Source organism: Lemur catta, chromosome 13 (assembly GCF_020740605.2).
Source record: "Lemur catta isolate mLemCat1 chromosome 13, mLemCat1.pri, whole genome shotgun sequence".
Taxonomy (NCBI): domain Eukaryota; kingdom Metazoa; phylum Chordata; class Mammalia; order Primates; family Lemuridae; genus Lemur; species Lemur catta.
This window is the reverse complement of record NC_059140.1, coordinates 10,791,839-10,808,111: the sequence shown is the minus strand read 5'-3', so window position 1 is coordinate 10,808,111 and position 16,273 is coordinate 10,791,839. Positions and strand designations below refer to the sequence as shown.

The following is a 16,273-nucleotide window of genomic DNA, read 5'->3' as shown; positions in this document are numbered from 1 at the left end:
ACTCTCATTCTGTGGGTGGGATTGGACTCACACCCGGTGGAGGGCGAGCCTGGCCTGAGGATGGTTCTACTAGGACAGTCATTAGGACGGGAACAAGGCCGTCAAGTCAGTCACATCCTCAGCTGAGATGTGTTGTCATGCAGGGCTGGGTCTCGAGGAAATCAGAACCAGGAGCATCATTGGAGTGGGGCTGATGTCACTTGGAAAGAAACTGTCTCTCTGTACCCCCCTGTTGAGAAAGGGGAGGGGTGTCCAAGGGCTCATCCTACCTCCCCAGGTCCTGCTAACTAACATCCAGCAATTGCAATGATCAATTGACTATTTGCAACTAACCTGGAGGCTCCCACTTGAAGTAAATAAGGAAATTAAGAGGACGTTACAGAGATAGTAGCAGGGTGACTATGCCCAGTTTGTGAGCTTGCAGAGAACGGGGCCATGGTGGAGGAGATGGGTCCACATCTCCCAGGGCTCCTGACAGAATCCCCGATTCTGGGCCCAAGAGAATTGGGCTTTGTTTTTATTTTTCTGTAAAAGCTCCAGCTGTGGCCTAGGTGTCCTGCTGGACGGGGCACCAGGAGGCCTACCTGGTCGTTCCCGGCTGGCTAAAGTCCACCCAGTGCAGGGTGTTGCAGAGGCAGGTCTGCACCTCACAGGCAGAGCGGGACGGAGACAAAGGCAGTTGAGTGGCGCAGCTGCCCCGAACCTGGATGCTGCCAGTGGCACCATGTTCCTTGTTACGCAACCTCGACGACCACATTTTGTTATTATCTCAAAGTTTTGAGTTCTGTGTTGGGATGGCCAGTGAGGGGGCTGCAGGGAGGAAGCAGGGAGCTAGGCTGGGGCCTGACACGCCTGTCTGGGTACAGACCCACCCTCACCTGACTGCAGGTTCTCCCTTTTGCAAAAACATCAGCTTCCAATCAGATGAGGCAGCCACGTGCTCCCGACACTTATTGTCCGAACATTCCTGTAGGAGGCTGCCAAGCCACCACCAGTCTTAGAGTTATAAAGTTTTCCTGCCCCAAAAGTTAAGCATTGAAGAGGGACACGTTTCGGTGCACATACCACAGGGTTTCTCACCCTCAGCTCTGTTCACGTTTGGAGCCGGATGATTCTTCCGTGGGCCACTGTCCCATGTGTTCAGCAGCACCCCTGCCTCTCCACTGGCTGCCAGTGTCACCTCCCCCAGCTGTGACAGCGCAAATGTTTCCAGACGTGGCGAGTGTCTCCTGGGGGCAGAGTGGCTGTGTCGGCCTGATGTTTCCAAGCAAAAGGAAAGGGCCTAGATTTGCTGCTGACAAAGAAATGAAGAATGAGGTAGGAGGGAGGGGTTCATGGGGGCCCCGGGTCAGTGTTCGCTGCAAAACCTCCTGCACGTTCTCTGTACAATTCTGCACATGAGATCTTACCCCACGAAATGCATCCAAGGACTCAGGCCTCCACCTTCACCTGGGTTGAATTGTGGGGTATAGTTGTGGACATATTTCTTTGGTTGAAAACTAGCGATAAAGAAAAGCCATTTGTATTCGCTTTGTAGTTCTTTGTAAACTAAAACTTCATTTTATTTTCAAGAAGTACTAGGAACCTTCTCTGAGGGGCACAGTTCACAGAATCTGACAAACTAGAAACCGGTCGATTCTTATGTAGTATAAAAATGTCCTCAAAGAAAACAATTCTTGTAGAATAAAATTTCTAATTGACTGGTTTTTCTCTCAGAGAAGGAAGTATGAAGGGGCAGCCCCTTTACTTTGCTTGTGTCTTTGTCTGTGCTTGACAAATGTGTTGTTTCCATGGGTTTGACTCGCGTCTGTTCCCACAAACCGCCAGTTTCCACTGTGTCCGGCCAGGCGGGCGCGGGTGTCTGGCTGGGTCCTCCCTCTGCCCGCGGCCTCTCTGCAGGTGGCTGGAGAGTCCTGGTTCTGGCTGGGCTGGCTGCAGGAGGCGGCCTCTGTCCTGTCTGTCTGTACGTCTTCCCTTCCCGAAGTTTCCCAAGGAAAGTCCCATCCCTGCATTTCCCCTGTCTGTGCCCTGGTGTCTTCTCTAGCTGTCTACTCACAGAACGCTCTAGCACTTGTTCCCCTTCAGCGACAGTAGGCAGGTGTTTGAGTTGAGTTCAAAGGGAAATTGACACAAACTCTACTGAGTTTAAGGCTGAAACATACAGGATAGTGAGGTAATCAGATAAATGCCTCTTCCACATAAAACCTGAAAAGAAAAAGAGATTTGAATGTACCAAGTTTGCATCGAGCGTATGTAAAGGTGGGTGATTTTCATGCTCTCAGTTTGAGACCGACATTTGTCCCGGTTGAGAGCATTGAGTAGGACCGGGACAGAGGGCTACAGAGAGCTCAGAGCAGCTGGCATGTGAGCCGGTCACCCAGGCGCAGAACTTGTGGTGGGAGATGCTGCCAGGAAGCCGGGCCTTGCTGTGCTCCCGGCGTTACCTTCTGCTCAGTAAGAAGGAAACACAGTTCCTATATCTTGGGGTTTCAAGCGTTGGCCGCAAGAATAATGAGGTGTATTTTCTAAAACTTGTTTTGACTGTGAAAGAGGGAAAATACATAATAACAAGAGATTACGTGGACTCTTTTTCCCAGATATTTGGAAACTGGACATTTGGGATGCTCGTGTTCACGGTGATGGTGTTCACAGTCACACTGAAGGTAAATGATTTGAGTTCGAGTTTCTCTGCTACATGTGGGTCCCACCCCTCTGAACCCCTTGAATCTCCAATCCACACCAAGGCCGGAGACTCCCTGCCCCTGGTCCGGGTGTCCTCAGTGTCACCTCCTGTATTTAAACAGCCAGTGGTGGCTCAGCTCACCTGGGGAGCCAGTTGCAAACTTTGAGAATCACACCGAAGCTGGATTGAGGAATGAGTCCCTGCGTTATGAGAGAATTCAGGTTAGAATTCTCTTACATGGCCACTGCTCCTACCCCTAGTATAATCAAAATGCATTTTGATTGAAACAGATTAATGTATTTTGGAGATTGAGCTCTTTTTAAAGTCGAGTCGTATTCTATTTAGAATATCATTACAAAAGTCTCCAAACTTACCAAACTGAGTCTTAAAAAGTGATACAGAAAAATTCCTACAGGAACTCTCTTGGTCAGTAATGTGGACTCATGCCTTAATCTAGGGCCCTGCGCCCTCCCCAGGGTCCAGGTGATGGTCCCTGGGAAAGCTGTTGCTACAAGGACCACCACGTCTCAGCATTCCTCTCCTCCGCTGACAGTAGAAGGTTTTGTTCGTTTTCTTAAGGAGTTTCCTGTAGGCATTCAGATGTGGACATGGGTTTTGTGTTTGTTTTGTTGTTCGTTCCTCTGGCTCTTCCTCTGTGTCCCGGCTCACGCTGGCTGCTCAGGGAATTCCCTGCTCACCACCTCCTTCCTCTCTCTTAGCTTGCGTTAGACACACACTACTGGACCTGGATAAACCACTTTGTCATCTGGGGGTCCCTGCTATTCTACATCGTCTTTTCCCTGCTCTGGGGAGGAATTATCTGGTAAGAATTTGCTAAGCATTGCATGATTGTTTGTTCCTTCCCAGTCCTGCGCCGTTTCACTGGGGGTCAAGGGTGTGTCATGTACAACCTCGATTGCTGTGACCACGTTTGGTGAATGTCTCCGGTGTGCTGGGCATCACGCCTGTCCCTGGGGAGCAGTGGGGGCCAGACCTGAGGCTGCTCCTGTGACCGACACACTCGGGGGGAGACACGTACCAAACGGCACCACATATGAGCCAGCAGTTGGAGACAGATGGCTCACTGTGCCAAGGGGCCTATGTCATATTGACAGACTCAGAAAAGGTGTCATTTAAACTGAAACCAGAAGATCACCATCATCACAATAGCTGACACTTACTAAAAGCCTCCTGGAATGAGGCGCTGTGCTGAGTGCCTGCCGGCCCATATCTCCGTGAGACCAGCCTCGGTGCCAGTGGGCTGGACAGGGCCACCACTGCAGCCTGGCTCCAGGGTGGGGTCTCTGGCCCAGCAGCAGGCTCAGGGCCAGGCTGGGGGTCTCAGGAGTGAAGAGCAGCAGTGGGCAGGAGGGTCCTGGCTCTGGTCTGATGTGGCAGTTAGCTGACCAGACACAGGAGGATGCCATGGGCACGGCAGTGTCAGGTTGCACTTCTACAAAGACCCGGGTGGCTGCACGGGAGGATGAGCTGGTGAGCGCCATGCAGACAGGGCGGTCAGTTCTGAGATGGTTGTGCTAAACCAGTCAGGAAGTGAGGCTGGTGTGATCAGTCTGGGAGAAAGCCAGCATCTCTCTCAGTGCCAGCACTGTTGCCTCTTTCCAGGCTGTGAGCTCCTGCGCTTCCTGCGAGACCCCGGGGCTCATAGTTCCGTGGCAGCACGGTCTGTGTCCCCATGACGCCCCCGTGCAGGGGGGGCTTCCTGAAACTGGATCACCTGAGCAGGGCTGGTGCTGGGGCCTCAACCTGGGCACGTGTCCCCTCCCACTGGGCAGGCTGGCCTCATCCTGGTCCTGCCCGGCCACGGGCCAGTGCAGTGTCCCCTCCACTCCGTGTCTGCAGCATCGAGTATGGCACCCAGGAGAGGGGGCCACCTCTGGACACGGCGTGAAAACATCCCTAACCCACAGGGCCCTGACCCGGCCTGCATGGCTCTCCCTTCCCCTGGTTGGCTGGTGACCCCCAGTGGCCAGGGGATGCATCAGACAGGTTCCTCCAGCCAACATACCAGGAAAGACAGTGTTGGTGGGTCCCAGCCAGCCTGCCCATCCTCTGGGCGCCTGTGCCTTACTCGTCAGTCACCATGCTGTGCCCCAATGTTCTCTTTCCTTGTCCACCCCAGTCTAGCCATGTGTTCTTGGAGGGAGGGGTGTTGTCTTTGAGCCTGCAGAGCTGTGCAGAGGGCTGTGCAGAAGTGTCCCATGACAACATGTAAGGAAGGGGCTGTGTGGCTCAGGTCTGCACTAAGCCCACAGTTTCTCCTCCTGCCGGCTCCTTCACAGGGCCCCACACGGGAGTTTCTTGGGGTCATCTGTGTTCCTGGTGGTAACGTTGTCCTGAGCTCTAAGCTCTGTGTTTGATGGCCCGAGTGCCAGCTAGTCACCCGATCTGTGAGTCAGGGCACAGGACGTCTTTTCCGTGTTAATAAGCGTGGATCAGATCAAGACTCCGAGATAAAAGAACACCACTGTTTTAATCATTTTTCTTTTGCTGCTCAGAAACCAAACGTCGGGACCTTATTTTTGCCTTGGACATGACTTGGTAGACTCTCTTCCTCCCGTTCCATCTGTAGTACTCCAGCCTCACAGGGGAGGGTCCACACCCCATTTCTCCTGTGGTCAATTTGGAGCAGGTGGCTAAACCACTTCCCAGTGACTGTCAGTGACAACTGTAGTGACTCCCAGAACAAAAGGCTGCCTCAAGTGAGCAGGGAACAGGTGTGAGGGGTGAGTCTCTGCTGCTGACCTGACGTCTCTGTTCCATGTCCTTCCACCCCACAGGCCATTCCTCAACTACCAAAGGATGTACTACGTGTTCATACAGATGCTGTCCAGCGGGCCCGCCTGGCTGGCCGTCGTGCTGCTGGTGACGGTGAGCCTCCTCCCCGACGTTCTCAAGAAAGTCCTGTGCAGGCAGCTGTGGCCAACGGCGACAGAGAGAGTCCAGGTACGGAGGGTTCTTCCGCCTGCTGGGGCCGTGCATGCTCTAGTTTCCTAGTTTTAAGATTGGGAAATGATAATTATAAAAGATAGTAGAAAAGGTTTGGATTGCATAAAAATGTGGTCAGTCCAAATATGACTAATGAATTTCATAATGATACGTGATTTTAAACATTAAACTAGGTAAAATTAAAGATGACCAATGTTTAATTTTAAGTTTAGACCTAAACATTCACCTTAAATGATAAAAAGAATGAGAAGAAAGATTAATACAAAAAATAATTTAAATCCAAATTTTTTAAATTAATCATTACTTTATAAAGGTTAAATTATATAATTTTTAAGGATGGTAAATTTGGCTACAAACGTTAGCATTTGTATTAGGAAGCACTGCATGTTGATGGGGCTGCTTGTTTTCCACGCTCCCGAATTTGGCCACAAGCTAATTGTGGCACAGGAAGGAAGTGACCCAGGCAAAATGCCCCAAGTACAGGGCCTGGGGGAGGCAAGGACTCAGCCTTGCTGTCCCTCCCTGTCTGTGTAGCACCGTAGCTCTGGCCTGGAGCTCTGTGAGGACTGAGAGTGGGTGGGAGGGGAACCCACCCCAAAAGTCAGTGGCTGGGACCCATTCACTGCCCTTTCTGCTGACTGTCCACTGAGGACACGATGGGAAAGTTCTCACCTGGTGGTCCAGGGCACACCTGTGTCAGCATCCCTGTGGAGTTTATTAAAAATGCAGATTTTCAAGTTCTGTCCCCGGAGATCTCCAATCATTCTGCCAGGTGGGGCCTCACTCCCTGTGGCTCGGATGCAGCAGGGATTTATTCTCCAGGGGGCCCCAGCTGGTTTTTGGGGTGGAAACCAGGCAGCCGTGCCTTGGGGTTGGCACTGCCCCGCCTACCCCATCCCCAGCTCTTGGAAGCGACCCTGGCTATAGCCCTTCCTGGGGCTTTGGGGCTAGTTTAAACTGTGGAAGCCCCAGTCCCAGCCCCGGCACCCCCCAGGCCTCCAGCCAACAAAACCTCGGGAGGAGAGACTGCTGCTCAGTGACAGTGAGAATGTCCCCACACGATCCCACTGCACCTTGTTTAATTAAAGTGATGTAGGACAGAAATGTTTTGGGGGTTGCAGGCCTCCCCTCTGCCCACAGGTAGGAGCAGGGACACAGGCGTCTCAGTGCCTCCAGAACATCCTGCTAAGGGTCCCCGCCTGAGCACGGTGCAGTTAAACTCTGCAGGTGTTAAGAGGACGTTTCACTCAGGGCTCCCTGTGACTCTCAGGGGCTACCACAGAACCTCTGGTCCCAGGACAGTGTGTAGGATGTTGCCCCTGCAAAGCCACTTTGGAGGTGCCAGTGAGAACCCCTCCCGTCCCACCTTCATTTAGGAGTCCCTGTATCTCTGTGTCCCACGAGAGTCCAGCAGCCCTGGCCAGAAACCAACCAGAACCGAAGCCCAGGAGGCATAAACCAGGGACGCCCGGGCCCTCCTGGGGGAGGAAGAGCCAATGTGCACCAGGGTGTGGGAGCCTTTAACCAACTCACCACCTCTTTTGTTTCTCTTTTCCTTCCTCGTTTCCCTTCGCCTTCCAACCTGCTTTGCCTAAATAACCTCCTTGTTCCCACGCCCGGGACTGGCAGGCTAAGAACCAGTGCCTTTCTGTGGAGCAGTCAACCATCTTTATGCTCTCTCAGACTTCCAGCAGTCTGAGTTTCTGACGGAACCAGGTGATGCTTCTCTGCCTTTTTGCATGTTTGGGACGATGGTCACAGGGCAATAGAAGGCTGACATGTATCACCCAGAGCGGCCGAATAATATGCTCTCGTGTCATTGGTTATAACAGCCACGTTAAGAAACGCTGTGACCCCTTGTCTCTAGAGGTCTACACAGGGGCTGTGGGCTGTGTATTCTCCATGCAGCAACGTTTCTCTCTCGGTGCCCCTGAGAAGCACCAGGTCCCACCTGTGACGGGTCGGCGCCCTGTCTCATAAGCTCTCCTGTCACCAGGTTGTTCCTGTACATGAAGGTGTGGATGTTTGCGGTTTGTGAGTCACACGAGCCCTGCACAGTTACCTCAGGCGCACTCGGTTTTCCGCAGCCCACGAAGATGAGTCACAAGACCCCTCACATCATGCTCCACTCTGGGCACCCCTCCTGCAGGCGGGGAAACAGGGCATGGACGAGGGTTTGCTCAGGGCCGCAGAGCACTGCAGGGAAGGCGGCCAGGCTGAGCCTCGCAACTGTACACAAAGAGGGGACAAAACTGTCCGTCAAATGTTTTACCAAGTTCCCCTTTCACTTTTTTAAAGAAAGATGTGATTGTTGTTACAGAAAGCTTCTAATTTTCTTTAAACGGCTGTAGAGTGTTCCTCGGCGATGTAGCAGCATCTGCGGAGCACGGAGCATTTTTCTGAGGCAGCTGCTCAGGATCGAAGCCTCCTCACCCAGAGCCAAGCTTTCAGAGGATTCCTGTTGTCTAGATGTGGTGTTCTGCCCGCCTTTCGGGTGTTTGTTCCTGCACCTAAATACCGCATTTATTTGCGCCTCACGATTAGTGTGTTTGATGTTACTGTTTTACCAGTGCAGCACAGGAAAATGCCTAACGCAAGAAAAACCCTTTTTTTCTTTTAAGAACAGTTCATGTTCTATATATTTTAAACAGTATTTTTAAACTAACAAGATGGTACATTTTTTAGGTCCAAGTAACTAATGGCAATCAAATTTTTTCTAATTTGGTGTCATCAGAATTTGCTAGAATAAATTATATAATTTCATCTATTTACATACTTGAAAACATTTAGGATGAAATTATTAGGAATACTTTAATAAGTCACAAGAGGTCCTTAGGAAAATAATTAAATCATGCCAACTCTAGGCTAAAAATAACTATTCTAAATATTGATGCAGTTTGTGAAGAGCTGATCTGCTTCTGAATATACGCAGACGGACGCTGGGCGCCAGCTGCTTGGAGAAGTCACTGAGGTTTCCAGGGCTGTGGCTCTGGCGTGACCCTGCAGGAATGGCCAGCACCCACACCTTACCACAGCGCACCTGCTGCCAGCAGGCTTCTGGTGCACACAGGAGTTTGCTGTGGAATTGCAAAACCACTTGGAGTTCTGCAAAACTTTGGAGAAAAAAACATTTCATGAGTCCTTGTGTTGAATATATTTTACTTCAAATGGATGGGTTTTTTCTTTTAACCTATTCCTATTTGTTAAAAAAAAGTCACAGGCATCAGGTATAATATATACATTACATATATGTAACATATATGTAATATATGTGTATATATTACATATATGTTACATGTATGTAATATATGTGTGTACTTGCATCTCCGTCTGTCTGCACTTCTGTTTATATACAATTTAATTCTACATCCCACTCCACTGAGTTTGGTTTAGCCTTAGCCTCACCAGACATTGGCCAGTTCACACCTGCAGTTCTGTGATTCAACCTTGTTCTTCAGCTCTTAAAATTCCCTCGTTCCTTGCTACTAGGAAGGCTCCACTAAAAATATCTCAGTGCTCAGAGGCTCGGCCCGCCCACCTGCAGCCCGTTGAGGGCACTGGCCTTAGGATGCGGGGCTGGCGGGGACACACCCCCTGGCAGGATGGGACGGTGGCTCTCCTGAGGCACGCTGGCCACCTCTGCTGAGGAAGCTTGGACCTGGGGCAGGACGTGTGGCTCGGGATTCTGGAAGTGCCCAGTGGACCTTCCAGCTGATGGACCTTGAGTGCCCTGCCTCTCCCACGGGGGCTGAAATCTGTTCCATGAACCCGGTGTCACCTCTCAGTCCTTGGGTATAGGTTCTTCTTGGGAACTGTCCTGTTAAGAAAGTGGACTACTGCCTGGCAGAGGCCCTGTCTGCCCTTGCTGATGGGCAGTTCCATGACAGCCCTGTCCAGAGTGCTGGCTGTGGGGCCACAGATGGTGCAGGTCAGTGCCACCATGGCCGGGGACAGAGGCCAGGAACGTGCTTCTGGTGCTCGTGGGCACCGGCCCGACAGCCCCACTGCATCAAGCCACAGGCGTCTCAGTGTCTTTCCTCGCCCTTGCAGAAGAGCTTGCAACACAAGGCACCGGGTAGTGCCACACCAAGCAGCGACGGGCCACTTCTGAAGGACCTCTTACCGCGGCCGAGGCACGACTAGCTGGACGCTAGGTAACACTATGGCCACTGCTGCGCTGAGTGCTCAGGCTGGTGTGCTGTGACTCTTTCAGACTGTCTGTTTTTCCTCCGAAGTTTTGCTGTGTTCTGCCGTTTTTGATAACTAAGTTTCATGGTGAGAAAAGAACAAACTGTTTTTACACACATGCACCTTTGCTGTCCCAGGTAAGTCATGGGCCTGAGGGTGACCTGCCCGCATGTGGAGCGACTTCGAGCACACACACACATGTGCACGCACACCCACACAGTCACATGGCCAGCGCCCCTCAGCACACGCATGCACACGATACAGCCCGAGTGGCTGTGTCCAGACAGGCTCACGCCTGGTCCTTTGATGGGGTTGCAGCTTCGCTTGGCAGGCTGTGGGGACAGATCCTGCTTTGAAATCTGAACTGGAGGATGGCGTGGTTTGCACTCAGTATGGGCTAAAGCAGGCATGGGTGTGATTCACTGTCTGCCAGCCGTGTCCCTGGAGATACTGGCACCCGTGTGGTGCTGGTGACCCGGGATCCCAGTCTGGCCAGACATTCTCGTGCCCCACACGGACTCTGCCTGCTGTCCCTGTCAAGTTAAATCTGACGGTGCTCCCAAGAACACTTGACCCCAATGAGCTGTTCATAACGAGCCATGCAGCCCGCCCGTCTGTGGTGACATGAAAGCCAACAGGCAGGGACATGAGTGGGCGTGGTCACTGTGACATTCATCACTCCTGGGAGCCCTGTCCCTCCTGCCCTGGGTCGTGGGTTAGCATTTCATGTCTGAGGGTCTCTGGGGTCTGTGAGCTTTCGCTGCACATCACAACAGTTACGGGGAGAAACCTCCTGTGCACTGTCCATCCTTCACCCTGCCCTGCTCTGTCTTTCCTGGGACGGTGACCGGTCACTTGAAGGCACCATGAAAGACAGGCACTTAACACCTGTGTGCAGAGTCACAGCCCCTCTTTGTGGCCTCTGCGGTGGGGTGGCCTAAACTTAACCCCACCTGTCCTGCCCTAAAAGCGAAGTCCGGCCAATCCTGCTGAGCCGTGGCAGGTGTTGCCTCTGGAAGTGGCTCGGGTCAGTGTAGGTGCCCATGGAGCCTCCTGGGACTGACTGTGTCTCGTTCTCTCAGCAGAACGCTGGGCACAGTGCTGGGACTGCATTTCCGAACTGACCACTCTTGTCTCTCCACAGAGCCCCTGTCCCTCGCCTGTCTGCCGGGGCCCCCAACCTCAGGAGGTGGCGTTCATGTTCTGGAAGAGCGAGGAATATGCCACGCTCCCTCCCACCCAGGGCCCTGCCCAGGACTCTTGTGGTTCCAGCCTGAGACGCGGCTGCCCTGGGTCCAGTCTGGAAATGCCCATGTGATGGACGCTTCTCAGTCCCGGCCCTCAGCAGCTGGGCCCCGAGTGTCCGTGTGTGCGTGTGCTTTTCCTGGTGCCCAGGAGGGGAGGGAGTGGTCACAGACCTTGCCCTTGGGCACAGCGTGTTGGCTGTCACTTGTCCCAGGCCCAGCGGCCTCCCGGCCTTCAGCTCAACTTCCAAAGGGACTGGGGCTCTGGCCGGCCATCCTTCCTGCAGCTGTGGAGGCTGCCCCCACCTGCGTGTCTGCACCCTCCTCAGCGTCGCTGCCACCTGAAGAGAAGGGCCGGCCAAGGCCCGTGGCTGCCACACGGGATCACTGCACACTGTGGGGTCTGGCTCACACGGCTCCCCTGGGGTGTGGTAGAGCCTGGTGGAGCTGCCACTCTAATGGCTGTGGTGTGGGAGCAGCCAGAGCAGACCCGCAGGTGGTCATGTCCATCCCCCAGACACATGGCCTGGACTTCCTTGCTCATCTGAGGCACGGGTTTTCCCGAGGGTCACATCTAAGCCACCTGACCCCGTGTGCTGGGGCTGTCTGAGGGTCTTGCTTCCCCTTCAGCCACTGCTGCCATGAAAAGACCTCAGTAGGGTGTGGCGAGGCTGCCCGGCTCAGCCATCACAGTGGAAGTACTCAGAGACCATCTGCCACACGGAGTCGCCAGTCGCCTCGCCATGGGACCTTTCGCTGCAGGGGTGTCAGGCAGGGTGGTGGTTTGGGGTGCTTGGCTGTGATGAGCAGACAGCCTCTGTCTCCACGGAGAGGTGGTTACAGGGGTGGCGTTCACATCCAGGAACCTGATTCTGGCTGACGGGGTGGGCCCAGGGCGGCCGAGTTCTGACAAGCAGTATCACCCGGAGACCGTGACCAGCAGCTTCACCTCACCTCGGTCTGTGTTTCCCACGGGGCTGTCATTGTCTCGGGACTGTGTCCGGTGTGAGTTTGGGGAGGGTCAGCAGTCAGAAGGCGGCTGTGTCACGAAGTTCCTGTTCCTGTCTCTGCCGGTGTCTCTATTTCTAGAAGTGATCTCTTTGACGCAGCCTTAATGGTCTAAAGAAGACATTTCAGTGTGAGACTCAGACTCCAGACACTTAAACTGACGCTTTCTGGAAGAGCATCACGCAGACAGTGACAGAAGGTCAGCGCCTGGCCCACAGCCGGACGTGCTGCCGTGAAGCCGGGGCTCTGGCGCCTGAGCTGGGTGTCTTTCTAAGGACTCGGCAGTAGGTGTTTTTGGAAGTTCAGATTTCACCATTTGATTGTTTAATATTTCACTGAGAAAATATTTATTTGAAGAGGGGACAAATCGACAGCAAGAACAGTGAGCACTCCAGTTGGGGTACATCGAGGTGACATACGAGCTCCACACCAAAGATGAGGATGGTGAGTCTGTGGCTTAGCACAGAGAAGGGGCCATCCCGCCCGCCTGCCCCAGGGTCCCTGGCGTCACCTCCGCCTGCGTGTGTTTCTGTGCTTGGCACCCCGGCGCACGCTGACCCCACCAACAATGGTGTGTGCGTTTTTACAGCCCTTTTTATGCACCCAATGTGGGTATAAATGTAATACCTGTTGGGGGACAGATTCTCTGTATGTTCAGTTAAGAAATTATTTGTAATGTATTTTTTTAGAAATCTCAAAATTGCCTTTGCACTGAAGTATTTTCATAGCTGTTTATATCTCTTTTATTCATTTATTTGTTAACATATTGTCTAATTTTTAAAGTATGTTTTTAAGGCTTTCATTTTTTAAGTTTATGAAATTTTGGCCACTTCACATTTACATTTGGGTGTGAGTTTTGGCTGAATGTTTCATTCTCATGAATGTGAATTTTCAGATCTCATTTTATTCTGCACATACACTTCTTTGTTTCGTGGTTTCTGGTGCAGTGATTAGTTGAGCAGCATGTTTGGAGTACACTAAGTTGCTATGCTTTTTCTTCAGTGTTTGTTACAATTTCAGCAGCTTTTTTTTTTAAACTTAATCCCCAATGTGATTAGCTTTTTGGTTTTTGTTTTTAATGTCCATCCTTCAGCCTTAAGAATAGAAGATTCTTGCTTGACAGTTATGTGAGCTGCACCCCAGCCCTGCCTGTGTCGAGACAGTACCATTTACCTCTGATGACTCACGTCTCAGTGTCAAAGTCACTAAACTTCACATGCTCTGAAACGTCTTTCAGAAAATAGTTTGGGCAATTATTCAATGAAAGTGCCTGATCATTTGAAATGGACAAGTGGCACAAGATAGAAATAAAAGTATTAGAACCACCTCAGTGAAGTGACATTTCAGATATGATTTAATGCAATTTTCCGCCTCTTAGTAGTTAGTATTGACTTGCTTTAAACTAACTTTGAAGCAAGTAGTGTCAACATTAAACACTTTCCTTAGTTTTGAAACTCTGACTCACTACTGTACATGCGAACAAACCACCAGCTGTGATGCCCTGTTGTCAGAACATGCTGTCCCTGCCGCAGACCGCCCCACTCATGCGTGAGGGCCCTGCTGCACCCGTGTTCTCTGGCTGTCAGCTCCACATTCGCTCATGCACACACCCACACACACTCATGAAGCCCCTTCACACATACGCACATGCACACACATGCACATGCCATGTGCACACACGAGGAACACACATGTGCGTGGTCCATGTCCTTCTCGTCATCCTGCCTCCTTGCTGAGGGCCCTGCGGGGAGCCTCTGGCTGGGTGGGGGAGGTCGGGCTCCCCAGATCCCTACCCTGGGCCTCTGTGGAATAAAGAGGCCCCTCCTGGCAGGACGCCCGGGTCTGTGCAGAGCAGGCCAGGGGCTGCTCTGGGGGTGAGACTTGGCACCCTGGATGAGGCCCTTCCCCAAGGGGAGGTCCAGCTCCCCTGAGCTCAGCCCCAAGGTGAGGTGGCCACAGCAGTGTCTGGCCACCTGGGGAAGGGTGTCCCTGGGACCCCAGTCAGCCTGCTTTCTGCGTGTCTGAACGGATGGACTGAGCAAGCCAGCCACAACACCCAGGGCCTGGCACCACTGCCTTCCTGGGGCGTGGTGCCGGCACCTCCAGGAACAGGGCCTGTGGGGTTTGGCCTGCTGGGGCTCTGTGGCCGTGACTACAGGCCCTGGCTGCGCCGAGCTGCCGTGCACCGGCCCGGTGTCCAGGGCGACTGAGAGAGGCTCCCAGCCGTGTTCCCTGAAGCTCGAAATGCATGTGTTTTGCATTGACTAGTATTGAACTATCACAACCACTTTCATTTCATCTTAAAATTTAGTTATTTATTTTCGACTGGGTATAACAGCCTGGTGGACAGGAGCTTGCATCCTACATTGCTTTTGGAAGTTACCCATTTAACATTTTCAAAAGAGGAAAAATATCAGTTGGGAAATGCAATCTTTCTTTAAGCTAGAGGTGGGCGAACAGGAAGGAAAATCTTTCTGATATTGTGTCTATAAACAGCTTTAATGGAGGTGTGTTGGAAGTGTCGGGAAAGTGTCTACTTTTGCAGAAAAATATCTAAAGATCAGTTTATATAGCTTTATTTTTTACCATATCAAACGATACAGAATTTTAATATGCATATATTGTCTCTGACTTAAAATTATGTGTCTGCATTACCATTTAAAAATGTCTATTCATTATGTAATGTAATAGGAGAGAATCTTCAAAAATGTATTTAACATGAATGGTATCTGTAGTTGTCATTATCATACATCCTGGAAATTATTTTTAAATTATTAAACATAATAGGTGCATTTAATATAAGTCAGCCTCCAAACAGCAATGTTTAACTGATAATTCATTAACCTGCTTTGAAAAATTAAATTGTGAATTAAACCAGACCTAACATTTCTTTAACATTTATTTCGTATGCTCCTGTTTTTAACTTTTATTTCTGTAGATAAACTGTGACTTGGTAACATTAATTATATTGCACTTTTCTGTAGATTGTCTAAGCAGTTGACCTGAGTCTGCTTGCAGTAAAGATACAAACCTGCTCCAGCTTCTTTATAACTCAATAAAATCACCTAAGTTGCCCCGGCATTTCCTGCTAATACACACCATGGCGTGAGAACACGGTCAAGCGTGACTGTTTGGGGTGAACGTGAAGTGTCCTCTGTGGTGGGGTGGCCTCGCTGGCTTCCCTGAGCTGGGGGCAGGCGTGAGGCCCGGATGTGGACCGCCATATTCAGAGACCAGGGGTCGGGAAGCCCCAGATGGGGTTTTTCCACCTACCGGATGGTCCCAGCACGAGACCCTCCTGCCAAGACCCAGGTCTGGGTGCACTTCGTGCCACGCTTCTCCCTTCCTCTCGTCCAGATGCCTAGGGGCCCCACAGCCTCTCGGCTCTGTTGGCCAAGCCGCACCTTGCCCACTCAGAGCCACCACCACTCCCACTCGGGGAGGGCTCTGGGTGCTCCCTGAGCCCAGGAGCCCCCTGTGTGTGCCCTAGGCCTCCTTGGGACCTTGCCACGTCCTTGTCCTGGCTTCCCACCCAGCCTGGCCATGGCTTCACTCTGCAGATTCACATCCTGTGGGAAATCACAGCCAGTCCAATTCCTGGGGTCCCGGCTGAGTCTAGTGCCTGGGGGCCAGGCTGAAGACCTCATATGAATCAGCAGCTTCATCGTGCCTGGGGCTTTGGGCCCTCTCAGTGCACTCAATCCTGACTACCCTTAGCTCAGGTGCCACCTGGGAGTATGGAGGGAGGGACATGGCCAGACCCTGGCTCCGTGGCTGGGATTCTGGATGTGGGTCTTGTCCTGGTCCTGGAGTGACACAAAGTCTGAGGCTCCTTTTGGTCCTTTGGGCAGCTCACAGCACACGGAGATGCTCTGGAAATGTGCTCAGGGAACAAATCTTCAAGTCTCAGGTGTTTGCTCTCCATGTTTTCTTCTAGTTATTCTGTTTCTTACCCTCTCAAGGTTGGTTTGCCATCACCTTTCTGCCCACAGTCTGAGTCCATCCTCTAGCACAGCTGTCTTTTCCATGTGTAGCAGGAAAACAACTGCTGTGCCTGTGTCTGGCACAGGGGCTGGTCCCCAGAAGTGGCAGCACTGGGGTGAGATGAGGCCTAGCCTTAGCCCACCGCACGCAGCCATGACCACGGTGAGGGCCGCCCGGGGAGGCAGGGAGCCTGGCCTGC

At 52.0% G+C, this 16,273-nt stretch overlaps 1 protein-coding gene across 10 annotated transcripts in view; it reads left to right on the top strand.

Annotated features, from left to right (window-relative positions):
• Positions 1-14,969, top strand: part of ATP11A (ATPase phospholipid transporting 11A) — a 150,441-nt gene extending 135,472 nt beyond the window's left edge. For 3 of the 10 annotated variants that reach the window (XM_045567550.1, XM_045567558.1, XM_045567548.1), the window contains exons 26-29: positions 2,598-2,663; positions 3,403-3,506; positions 5,482-5,647; positions 10,983-14,969. In XM_045567550.1, coding sequence (XP_045423506.1) covers positions 2,598-2,663; positions 3,403-3,506; positions 5,482-5,647; positions 10,983-11,156 — 510 coding nt within the window. In that variant the 3' untranslated portion in view covers positions 11,157-14,969. Of the gene's footprint in view, positions 1-2,597; positions 2,664-3,402; positions 3,507-5,481; positions 5,648-7,279; positions 8,833-9,700 lie in introns of those variants that run through there. The other 7 variants (XR_006739007.1, XM_045567552.1, XM_045567554.1 and 4 more) reach the window with 7 other exon arrangements.
• Positions 14,970-16,273: the final 1,304 nt, after the last annotated feature.